General features: G+C 38.2%; 1 protein-coding gene across 1 annotated transcript; it reads left to right on the top strand.

Moving 5' to 3' along the window:
• The first annotated feature begins 8,867 nt into the window (after positions 1–8,867).
• On the top strand, positions 8,868–12,171 carry LOC109072875 (immune-associated nucleotide-binding protein 8-like). Its single transcript, XM_042716128.1, has 2 exons — positions 8,868–9,381; positions 10,275–12,171. The coding sequence occupies exons 1-2, from the start codon at positions 9,030–9,032 to the stop codon at positions 11,480–11,482; spliced, it is 1,560 nt and encodes a 519-aa protein (XP_042572062.1). The 5' UTR covers positions 8,868–9,029; the 3' UTR covers positions 11,483–12,171.
• Positions 12,172–13,019: the final 848 nt, after the last annotated feature.

Genomic DNA, 13,019 nt, shown 5'->3' with positions numbered 1-13,019 from the left:
TTACATGAGGATATTTTTATTCTGCCTTATCGTATTGACGGCTGTTGCTGGACTTTAACTTCTGAAGAGGATTTCTGTTTTTTGGACTGTTGCTTTCTTTATTCAAGACTTTTTCTTGCATTTCGCTCTTGGGTCCTTTCTCACAATCCATAACAGTTATTTATTTGGCAGTCTATGAGACAGTCTCAAACCTCCTGGTTGTCATCCAAAATATCTTAAATTGTGTTCTGAAGACAAATGAAGCTTTTACGGGCTCTCTGGGAAACGACATGGGGGGGTAAGTGATTAATGACAATTTTCATTTTGGGTGGAGTAACAGGATTTGGCTATTTCTATTTTATTCTAGTTCCTCATTTAGTCTGACTCAAATAAATTTTCAAGTGATCATTAAATTTAGTCTGTATTTCTAATTAAAAACTGATCACAAACGTTGATTATCACAGAAACATCGAGGTGAAATGTCTCCCGTTAGAAGAGAGCTTGAGCAAAATGTCACACCATTTACTTTCACTTCCACTTTTGACTCACGTGACGCTGTTTCTCTCCGGAAGAGGCGCTGTGGCTCCGAGATTACCTGCAGATGGTAACAATGATTATTAACAATATAACTTGTTAAACAGTTTAATACAGCGTTGTAAACCGCTTTTTAAAAGTTTAAAATATCCTCCTAAACCTAAACTTTTAATGTTGTTTAGTTACCTGACAGCTGAAATAATGTCTAAATCACTCATTTGACGAAGCCTTAAAACACGGTTTGAGCTGTGTGTGTGTGAGAGAGAGAGAGAGAGAGAGAGAAAATATAGCCTACATTATGGGGACCAAATGTCCCCGCAAGGATAGTAATAGTTTGACGTCGTAAGGACATTTTTTGACCCCCGTGACAAAAGGTGTTTATAAAATATACAGAAATATACCCTCATCTGTATTTAAAGCGCAAGTTCTTGGATCTGTATCTGTGTTTGCTGCTGGTGTTTTCTGTGAACGCGATCGTCGGTCTGATCTGATCAAAAAGTTCAAAGCAACAGATCGACGGACCGCGGCACTGAAAACTGAAACGCGCGTTCTGAACGGGTTTGCGATCTGATGGAGTATTATACACATTCATAAAAGAGAAAGATTTTGCATCTGTGTGAAGGTAACGGAACTGGAAAATCTCCCCGATACCGATGAACAGAGGCGAGACTGATTCCTCATTCCGCGTCCAGTTATATTCTGTTCCGGTCTGAAGAGCGCGTCCTCGCGTGAACGACGCTTTAACCGGAGTGACTGAAGCAGTAAATAAGAGGTTTTCCCCCAGGTCATGTGTTCACTGAAAGCTCTTCGGGACTGGTGTCGAGATGTTTGTGAAGGTTACTCTGATGTTCTGGTCACAGACATGAGCTCTTCATTCCACAGATGGATCTGGCTTTCTGCAGGATCATCCACAGACACACAGACCTCGATCTACTGTAGTGAGTCAGCCCTGAGTCTTGAAACATTATATGCTGCAGGATATGAGACAAAACTAGTTCAGTAGTAAAACTAAAACACTTACAACAATATAAAAAAAAAATAAAAGTCTAACTAATCATATCAAAACATATTATCTTAGGTGCATATTTTAAACTTTCACAGTCCTAATTGATTGATTGATTGATTTGATTTACTGATTGATTGATTTGACATCCAAACACACTCATCCAGCCCCAGTATGAAAACTCTTGCTCTTATCCAAATGTATACATCAGCAGTGTTTTCTGGTCTGTTTAGAAACATGTCTTCCGCCTCCGTTTCTTCTCTTATCCAGATGTGTTCTGCATGTATCTCATGTATCTTCTGCCTTCTGTTTGTTTCTCCTCGGCAGAGATTTTCACTCACTGTCCAAACACAATGTCTACGAAACATGCGCTCTGGTGAGTTTCTGTAGACATCAGCTGGACTTTACAAATGTTGAACCATCACATGTGAGATGATGAATCTGTTCAGTTAAATACTCATAAGAGCTTTATTTATTCTTAGAAATAGCAATAAACCATCTGGAGATCTCAGAGAAGCCTGTACCTGTGTGATGTGTGTTATGGTTGAGTAGTTTGTCCATCTCTTGTCCTTTTTTATTCCTCTTCATCAGGCGCTTGATGTTAGGCGGAGCGCGGAGCTGGGAATTCCTGCTCTTTAGATCCGATGAGCTGGTGTCTGTGGAGGAGCCGGATCATCTGTCCATCATCACTTACACGCCTTCTCAGCTCTACTGTGTCTTCAGAGGACACTCTTACAGTATCTGCCTGTGTGTGTGTGTGTGTGTGTGCAGGGGCTAGCCGACTGGGGGGTAATACCAGTACTGATTACCAGGGCCCCAAAGGAAGAGAGGGCCCCTTGAAAAGTCTGGAACTTATTTTATTTTTACCTGGATATTTTCGTGTGTGTGTGGGGAGGGAGGGGGCTGAGGGGGGGGTGGTGTGTGTGTTTTTGTGTGTCTTTTTGTCTCTCTGTCTGTCTGGGTTTTGGTGAAGGGATGCCTGTATCCCTGCTCCTGCTTCAGGTAAAACACACACTCACACACACACACACTCTCTCTCTCTCTAAATACACACTCTCTGTCTCTCACACACGTGTTTGTTTCACTATTAGTGAAGACATTGCATATACTTTCATGACTTCCATTGTTATTATATCAGTTTAATTATATTTTTAAGGCCTAACCCAACCCCTAAACGTAACCATCACAAAAGTATGTGCAAAACACAAGATTTGAATGGAAACATTAGATTTAAATAAAATCAAGCTAAAAGGGATTTTTAACTAGTGAGGACCAGTCAAATGTCTCTAGTCATGTCCTGATTGTCTCCCAGTGTGTTTCAGATGCAGTCTCTGTCGTCGCACTCTGCTGCTGATCTCTTTCACACAGGATCGGTTTTAGAACCAAATCACTGAGAGTGCTTCTGAAAATTGTGAGGGTGCTCACAAATAATATTAATCCTAATTTTCAACTGTATGAAAATAGTATCATTAAGTAGGGCTTAATTTCAATGATGTGCAATCTAACATAATAGAGTATGTCCATCACTTTGCAAAAAAAGAAAAGAAAAAAAAGCCACACACACTGTGATAGGTTAGACTACTGTATGCACATGTTTTGCTGTGTGATAGCAAGATATGGGGGTAAAATACCCCTCCCCTGTATGATTTTTTTTTTCCCTTTCTTTTATATACCATATAGTTTAGCAATATCACACGAAGAGTGCTGGTTTCCCCCAAATATCAGCACGACTGCAAATGTAATGATGAATTTATACTGTGTTTGAATAAACAAGAAGTTAATATGAGTAACTTACAGACACAATAGGCTACTGCCTTTTTTGTTCTATTTTCCAACGAAAATAGTTCCAAACAAAGCCACAGCAGAACTGCCTCTCTAAGCAAAATTGGCTCTAAATTAGACAAAAATGCCCCATCACAAACAAATTAATTCTATTACATCTGTTGCTAACAAAGTGTAAATGAATAGAAAGTGGTAATTTTAGGTGCTTTTACAGTGTTGCGCATTATAACCAATCACACATGATTCTATTGAGCTTAGGAATGCAATAGCCAATCAGAGGCATACAGATGAGTCTGAAAACTGAAACTCATCAGCTTTGTTGCATGCGCGCACGTTCACTGACTGAATTCCGTGAATTCTCTCATCATAAACAACAGAGTGCAGATACAATGTAAGTAAGGGATTCATTTTGCAGTGTAGAAAGCTTCAGTGATTATAATGATAGTTTTGTTTATTTGAGAGTGCGATAGATCAAAGTTAGTAATAATGTAATTTCTGTACATAATTTATTCGCCGTTTGAATAACCGTGGGAAGGAAATGTTATCTATTTCTAATATTTAAAATAAATGGTAATCACATTGAATACAAATTCAGTCCCATGAAACATATTTTACATGACACCCATGTCTGGTTCTTGCCTAAAAAGACAGGTTTATGATGTTTGTATTTAATAGATTTGGCTGCTTTTAGCCTTTCCCTGGAGTTGGTTCACCCTCCGCCTATGCATGAAAGCATGATGAAAATATTATCATAATTTGAAAGATCGTGTTTATGCATTAATTTAGCAGATTTGTGTATGTGTGTGCTTTCACAGTGAACAGTGAGACGGGTTCAGTGCAGTGCAGTTATCCCTGCAGACCTGCTCCTGAACACGACCGGCCCGCAGATCACTCACAGAACCATACCAGTGAGACGGACAGAGACAGAAGTGAGACAGAAGGAGACGAGGTGAATGATGGACGTCTCTTCACCTCATCAGAGACTGACATACAAGAACCTCCCAAACCTGCTCCCAGAATGAGGGCGGAGTCTCAGGAACCTCCTCACCCTGCCCCCAGATCACCGGATCATCGCCCTGACAACGGTTAGAATCTTCATCCCTGTGTTACTATATTACACTTACTATTGTTACAGTGTAAACATCATCAAACAGACAGTTTAAGCTCTACATTCTGATTGGATGAGACAAAACTACTTACACATTTACAGTAGCTGTTCGGTGATAATTAATGATTAATGCATTTATTTGAATTCAAACTGAATATATTTTGTTGTTGTTCAGTCCCATCCACTCTCTTCCCAGCATGCACTGGCTATTAATAATTAATAATGTTGTATTGTGTGACTTTTTGCCCGTTTTACATACAGTGTTGTCGATATTTTTTTCATTACGTGTAATAATGATTAGTTGAGCTTGTTTCATTATTTTTTTCTTGAGTCTTATTTGTGAGCATCCATGTGAATAGGACAGAAAAGATGAAATACATAATATTGAATAACTGAAAATTATATAAAGGAATACCTGCATTTTTAGGTTGAAAGAGCTTCACAGTTACTAAAATAACAACCTTATTTAATTGAATCTGAGTATATAATTGCTATCATTGTGTTTTTCTCGTTCTGGTCTCAGCTTCGTCTCAGAGTGTTGTCCGTAAGGAACATCCCTGGGTGAAGCTGGTTGATCCGGGTCCCTGGTGTCGTCTTCCTCCGGCTCCGGCTCCGGCTCCGGCTCTGGCTCTGGCTCCATCCGCTCATTCACGCCACCAGCCTGCGACCTTTAACCCCTTCCTGGAGGAAGATGAGGATGAGTCCAATGATGAAGAGGTACTGAATTAAGAACTAACACAAAGCAGCACAGGTTCTTCATTAGATGATGCTGGTTTATATTTATTCTCCTCTAGTTTAGACGAGTCATGTGATCTCCAGGCTGGGAATAGAGTTGCTGCTGTTAGCAGGTTAGCAACAAACTACCTCAAACTTCACCTAATTCATCGTCCAGTTATCATGAGATCAGATCCGAGTGCTAACAAAGTGTAAATGAATAGAAAGTGGTAATTTAAGGCGCTTTTACAGTGTTGCGCATTATAACCAATCGCACACAATTCTATTGAGCTTAGGAATGCAATAGCCAATCAGAGGAGTCCAGATGAGTCTGAAAACTGAAACTCTACAGCTTTGTTGAATGCACGCGGATGAGTCCAATGATGAAGAGGTACTGAATTAAGAACTAACACAAAGCAGCACTGGTTTTTCATTAGATGATGCTGGTTTATATTTATTCTCCTCTAGTTTAGACGAGTCATGTGATCTAGACCACCAGAGACCAGACTAGACCTGGGTCCCAAATTCAGACCAAGAACCAGGATCTCCACTTTAATGAACTGAAACAGAAAACATGGTGCACCCTTATTTCCCCTTTCAGAGTCGTGTGATTTCTCTGTGATGTTAAACCTGTGGTTGAAGCGATTATCACTTTTATCTAGTTAGTTGATGTGTGTGAGCTTCAGTCAGTCAGAGAACCAGACAGACAGACATCTGATGCTCAGACTGAAGTGTCAGCTTGTGGTCAGCTTTTCTCTTTGCAGTCTCACAGGATATGGTTTGTGTGTGTGTGTGTGTGTGTGTGTGTGTGTGTGTGTGTGTGTGTGTGTGTGCGCGTGTGCGTGTGCGTGTGTGCGTGTGTTTATTTTAACATCAGTTTGTTTTTCTCTTTCTCAAGACAAACCCTTTCAGTTGCGAAAACTCAGTTGCGCAAAAACCCCAAACCTCATCATCAGTTCCCAGCATGCACCAGGCTGCAGCTCATGTTCATGGTTTCCCGCTCATCAAGAGGAAGGTGAGACACAAACTGTCTTTGTTACTTCATATTTATGGAAGGAGAGCTTCATTTATAGTACAAGAAAGTCTTAGAGAAAAAAGAAAAATACTTGAATTGTATTATTATTTTGGTCAAATTCATAATTTCTTTCAGGTTTCAGTTAACATGCATCTGTTTCTCTGTATAATCATATTTAAAAACGTTGTGATTTCAATGATATGAAAAAAGCTTTGCAATGGACTGTTGGCAGCAACTGTTGCAGTTTATAGTTAACCAGGAAAGTTTCTTCTTTTAAAACTAGGATATTTGTGCGAGATGATTTGGAAAATGTTCCATTAACGTTTCCTCATCATATAGGTTCTGTGAACGTCTCTGCTACTCAAGCCAATTTATATTTATTTGAAATAAAAATTCATAATTTCATGTACTTCTTTACTTGAAATTATTCAGTTTTGTGATAAAGTTGTGTGAGTATTTTTATGGCTAACTGGGAAAACAGCTGTAACATAACAGTTCATCATCAGACACTAAACTATCCAAACTTTTTGGGGGGTGTTTCTACGATTATATTTCTGCATGATTAATAGCCCAGTAAATGAAAATGAAAGTGAAAGTGACGTGACATACAGCCAAGTATGGTGACCCATACTCAGAATTGGTGCTCTGCATTTAACCCATCCAAAGTGCACACACACAGCAGTGAACACACACACACACACACACACACACCGTGAACACACACCCGGAGCAGTGGGCATCATTTATGCTGCGGGGCCCTGGGAGCAGTTGGGGTTCAGATTGCCTTGCTCAATTGCACCCTTAGTCATGGTATTGCCAGCCCGAGACCTGAACCCACAACCTTAGGGTTAGGAGTAAAACTCTCTAACCAAATATTATTCTAATATTAATAATATTGTCTCTGACAGTATTATTATTAATATTATTTAATTGTGCTACAGTAAATTAATGTTTAAATGGCAGACCTACTTACTTCACGTTTAACAGCTTCTAAAACTAAAAATAACATACATGACTTGGATTTTCAGTACAGTGCTTCTTTATTTCAGTTTGAAGGTGGTTTTCAATCTGCTCGAGACAGTTGGGTGTTTGAGTGCATTTTTACTTGTCCTCTTTTGTTTTTATCGTGGCCTTTATTCTCCTCAGCAAGATTTAATCATCATTTAAACAGGATGTTGTCACTGCAGATTTAATCAGAGACAGCTGCTTGACAGCAAATGTTTCTCAAGGAAAAAAATACAGCAGATTTTGAATTAGAATATACAGACACTAAATCTCATTTGGCATGCAACTACAGATGTATATCACAGTTGTCACTGGATGGTAAAAATCTAAATCTAGCAAGTCAAAATAAGCGTTTTAAAAGGTTTGCTAAGCATAAATTTAGTTTTTAGGAATAATAATAATATGGTTGCATAGTTTACAAATATGCAACTATGAATTTCTAAAATGAGCAAAAAAAAGCCCACCCTTCTAAAGCTGGCAAGAATCAGGTCTGAACCATTGCATTAGCTAACATAACAAATGAGATTGTACTGTAAAGTATTACCATTAATACTGTTAAAAATTCAACAACCATATAAAGTCTTACTTTTTAGAGAAAAAAAAAAGCATTCCAGCTCTGGGTTTATCATATCTAATCTATATAGAAAGTGTTTATTGTATTTAAACTGGGTTTTATAAAGACACACTGGGCTGTATTTAAAACTCATCTCTAGAGAGTATAAAGATGTGTTTTCATGAAGAGATGAATGTCTGTGGCGGAGCGGTTGTGTGAAAAGTCCTTATATGGCAATGATCTAGAGATTTAATATGCTAATTACCACAGTGTTCATCCGCTTCCTTATCTATATCAGAAGAATTTAAGAACAATTTTAGGCTCATATAATCTTGTGAATCTGTCAAGGTTTACACTCAAACCAATGTTTCTATTCAATTATATTAGTCCATGTTCATGTTTACAAAAAAAAAACACACACATTCTCTTTCTGATCATTCTGATCATGTGATTTCACCAACCACAGTGTGTGTACGGCTCATATAAAGACCAGCAGAAAGCTGTCATTTCTTATTTGGACTTCAGAAGATGGACAGATTGACTTACACAGAGAGATATCAGCTCTCAGGTTTGACTTCATTGCTGAATATTCAGTTTGTTTTTAATTCCTGTAAATAAATCAGAATGACTTCATTTGTATTGGTATATAAGATGAAATTAGTCTCAAATGTAACAAATGCATGCTAATTTCCACCAATTTGCTACATTCTGCAACTAAATGTTTTTTCAACTAGCTTCAGCAAAACTCAGAAATAGATCGTTGTGCCTTGTTTTGTACAAACAGTGTTTGTAGAAACAAATGTTCTCTTTCATGTTAATGCATCATGATTTGTGCATGCGTCACATTTCTAAAAGATTTCTCAAGCTGTTAATGAAACTGATGTAGAAAAGGTTTATTTGCCTGTTAATAAGTGATGCTTCTTTAACTTTGACAAAAATTAACATTTATTTCAAGGTGCTGCCAAAATGTACCTTTGTAATAGGACTGTAAAGGTAAAGATGAAAATTTTAAAGGCATCCAATGAAAAACAAAAAGAGAAGAGATTAGAGGGAATATTACACATCTTTTCCAACCCTCTATGCTGTCTCACAGTATTTACTTCTTAATTTTAGGTCACACATCAGTAATGGAACCAAATGCACATTTAAACCTGATTTTGCTGGGGACCGCAAGAGCTGGAAAGAGTAAAGGCCAGGAAACACAATACTGGGACGAAAAGCTTTTGTGACGAATGAAAGTCCCTTTTCAGTCACACAAGATGTTACTGTTGTATCTGGGAACGTCTTTGGGATTCCAGTCACTGTTCATGACACACCAGGAGTATATGAGACTCAGATGCCATTCCAACATAAGAGTATTTTCCAGAGTTGTGAAGCTGGTCCCTGTGTGTTTCTGCTGGTCATCAAAGCCGACAGATTCACTGCAGAAGAGAGAAGAACTGTGGAGAAGATTGAGAGATTTTTGGGACCAAACCATTTAAATAAAACCTGGATTCTCTTCACCAGAGGAGACGAACTGGATAAAGGAAACACCACAATAAAAGAATTTGTTGTGAAAAATGAAGCATTGAAGACACTTGAGAAGTATGATCAGAGATACCATGTGTTCAACAACATGAAGAGAGAATCAAGTGACCAGGCCAGACTGCTGCTTGCAAAAATCATCCAAACATCATTTCTGTTAAATGGTGGGTGTTATTAAAAACCAAATATTAATTTAGTGTATTATAACATAATTTTACTTGTTAATAGCAAAATTCCCCATTACATCTACTTATGCAATGTTGATGGTCACATTTCAAATAAGAAAAAAAAAAAATACATTGCAACCAAGGCCAAATTATGAGAAACAGAAATTAATAATTCATTACCTCAGACTATGCAGTCTGTTACTTTACCTCACCTCCCTATCCGAGTCATTCGTGATATCACATCCCTGGTACTCTGAAAGCTGTATGAATGGGGCTGTGTGCAAGACAGCTGAAGATATTTTAAATAAAATCTGAGAAGTTTCTGTCCCTCCATTGACAGCCTAAGCAACATTTACTTCAAATACCCAGAGGTAGTAAAAACATCATGGATGTAGTCCATGTTACTCCAGTGGTTTAACTGTAGTTTTCTGAAGCTCTTGTTAATGCGCATTGGAGATTGAAGCTGAAGTGAAAAAAAAATGTTGAATATAGTCACAAGATCTTTTTTGTTTGTTTTGGGCACACAAAAGCATTCCCATCACTTCAGAAAATGACAATTGAACCATGCAGTGGAGTAACATGCACTACTTCAATGATGTTTTACTACCTTTCAGAGCATTCAAAGTAAATTTACTTCTAATATTCATGTTTTCAATACAGTTGACATTTTAGATTTGGTAAGCAAATTCACTATTCAAACCAGGTAAACCAAATCAATACAATTAGACTTTTTATCAAAACGGCAAAAATGCTAATATAATTTTTAGCTAAGATTCAGCTGATTCTCTGATATATCTCAGTGCAAGTTTTTGTATACAGCCAACTTACATCCAGTAGTGAACTCATACACATCTAAATGACTGCTTACATCTCTTTTGTGTTTAATACAGCATCAGAAGGAGGGATGCTCAGACGAATCACAACGGTCACAACATTCACTCGTGATCTTGATGTCACCAGACGTTCATCTAGAAGGATTGTTCTTCTGGGTAAAACTGGTTGTGGCAAGAGTGTATCTGGAAACACAATACTGGGACAGAAAGTGTTTAAATCTGAGATTGACTTAAATTCAGTAACCTGTCAATGTTCAGTGAATCATGCCACTGTTTCAGGTAGATCTGTGACTGTAGTTGATACTCCTGGATTCTTTGACACACGAGATGAGGTGAACACAGATGAGCAGGTAAAGAAAGAGATAGCAAGAAGTGTTTATTTGTCCAGTCCTGGACCGCACGCTTTTCTCATTGTGTTCAGAGTAACTGACAGATTCACTAAACATGAGCAGCAGATTCCTCAGCAGATTGAGATGATGTTTGGTCAGGAGGTGTTAAAATACTCCATCATTCTCTTCACTTATGGAGATCTGCTGAAAGGAAAGTCCATAGAGAATCTCATTAAGGGGAACAGTCGAATGAGACATCTAGTTCAAGAGTGTGGAGACAGATTTCACGTCTTCAACAATGAAGATGAGAATAACAGAGAGCAGGTGAATGATCTGCTGCAGAAGATTGACACAATGATAGAGCAGAATGATGGATACTACAGTAATCAGATGTTTCAAGATGCTCAGAGATTCAGACGAGAGGAAGAAAAGAGAAGACAGAGAGAGGAAGAGTGGAAAAAACAACAAGAGGAGAATGTAAAAGACAGAATCCAGAATATCAGAGCAGAGTATGAAGCTCATCGACTTAAAGCAGAGAGACAGAGAGAGGAAGAATGGAGAAAACAACAACTAGAGATTGAAAGAGTCAGAATCCAAATGCAGAAAATGAGAACAGAGTATGAAGCTGAAGTGGAAAGACTTACAGCAGAGAGACAGAGAGCAGAAGAATGGAGAAAACAACAGGAGAGCAGAGAACAAAGTAACCCTGAATTTGAAGAATTTTATAGGCAGTATGAGCGTAGGTTCAGTTTTTCAGCTTTTATATCTGGTACGAAACATACTGGTATTGGTGCAGTTGTTGGTTGTGTTCTTGGTGCAGCACTTGGAGTTATTTCTGGGCCTGCTGGTGTAGCTGTTGGTGGAGTTGTTGGTGGAGTTGTTGGTGGAGCTGTTGGTGGAGCTGTTGGTACAATGTACAGAGTTTTTAAAGAGTAATGTGGAACAAGTTATCATGGCCACTGGTGTAGGAATCCTAAAATCACATTCTGACAAAAACCCTCCACTCTTCAATCGGGAAAAGGGCCCAGAGGAATAAGTAAAAGCATCTTCTTTAATGAAGGAATCTTTAGGGATGTAACCCACCAATAAAATGAAATAGCCAGACTGTCCCCCCAGTATTTGATATTTGTGATGCTGCACATTACGCAGTGCTAGCTTTATAGGATGACAAAAGTTTTAAAAGTTACATTTTTAGGCTCGTCTTCTGCAGTGCTCTAACAGTGCTCATCAATGTCAAAATAAGTGAGATGGCTAGTCAAATTAAATTAAGTCAAAAGAAGGGCCTTTACACAAAAGATGAGCATGAATTCTCACATGACACTTAGTTTTAATGGTGGAAGAGTGTGTGGTAAGGTGTGAGTAGGTAAACATTTTACATTTGACTGTTTTATAATAGAAATGTTTAACGACTGACAGTAAAGCCCAAAGTATACTTAATTTTTCTATGTGTACATTAGCATATGCGTACAGTCGAACACGTAGCCTTTGAAGCAGGGGCAGAATTAACCAATAAGTGAAGTAAGTGGCCACTTAGGACCCCGACATATTTGGCAAACGCTCCAGTATTTATGTTCTGGAGAACACAAAGTGCTGAGTTCTGCAAGCTCGTGAATCCTTTCATTATAACAGCGCGTGTAGATACGGCGATGTAAATAACAGATTGATTGGAGTTCTCTTTGCACACATATAGGCTGTATAATCATGACTTACCATTTCACACATAAAACATATATAATCAATAATCACTTCCTAATAGCCGCTCTTTGCGCACTTTCTAGGCTGTATAATCCTGTCTGTCTCAGAACAGATATATTAACCTCAGAGAAGAAAGTATTGTTTCATGACATGATTATATTTTTCTTGATGTTTCAAAATGACTCGCTTGTGCACTTTTCCTGTGTGCACCGGCATGAACTGCTGCACACTCATACAAATGCACGAATGCCATGACTGGAGATTTTCGCTTAAAAGAAGACTATAGTTTTGAATTTTTTTTTTTTTTTTTTTTTGACAAACCCTGGTAAGAACACATGGCTTGTATATGGCTTTAGAAGTTGTTAAGAGGTAAACAAACTATAAACTATGAGAGAGAGAGAAAGAGGGAGGGAGGGAGAGAGAAAGAGAGAGAGAGATAAATAAGGGTTAGGCATAAAAGAGCAAATAGTTATTGCGTTGGGGCCCCATACCTGAAATTTGCTAAAGGCCCCCAAATCACTAAGTCCACCCCTGTTTCAAAGTTAACTTAATTTAACAATCTTTCTCTTAGTTCAGAGTCTGTTCTATATTTCTACAGATGTTATGACCAATAAAAATTTATTTTTACTCTTTTAAATTAAAATTGCAGCAATCTCATAAAACCCTCACACAAACGCTCAGCAATGCAGCCTTTGTTATTGCAGTCTTTCGCTATGTTGTTGCTGTTATTGTTCCATCTCTTTAGTTTAATTTTCTACTGTGAAACAACGGCCCGGGC

Source organism: Cyprinus carpio, chromosome A3 (genome assembly GCF_018340385.1).
Source record: "Cyprinus carpio isolate SPL01 chromosome A3, ASM1834038v1, whole genome shotgun sequence".
NCBI lineage: Eukaryota > Metazoa > Chordata > Actinopteri > Cypriniformes > Cyprinidae > Cyprinus > Cyprinus carpio.
This window is presented reverse-complemented; position numbering and strand designations above follow the sequence as displayed.

Bases quoted from the DNA above. Each gene is read 5' to 3' on its own strand.
- LOC109072875 (XM_042716128.1), top strand. From the start codon at position 9,030: ATGCCATTCCAACATAAGAGTATTTTCCAGAGTTGTGAAGCTGGTCCC. The intron at 9,382-10,274 runs GTGGGTGTTATT...TGTTTAATACAG, and splicing joins AACATCATTTCTGTTAAATG to CATCAGAAGGAGGGATGCTC.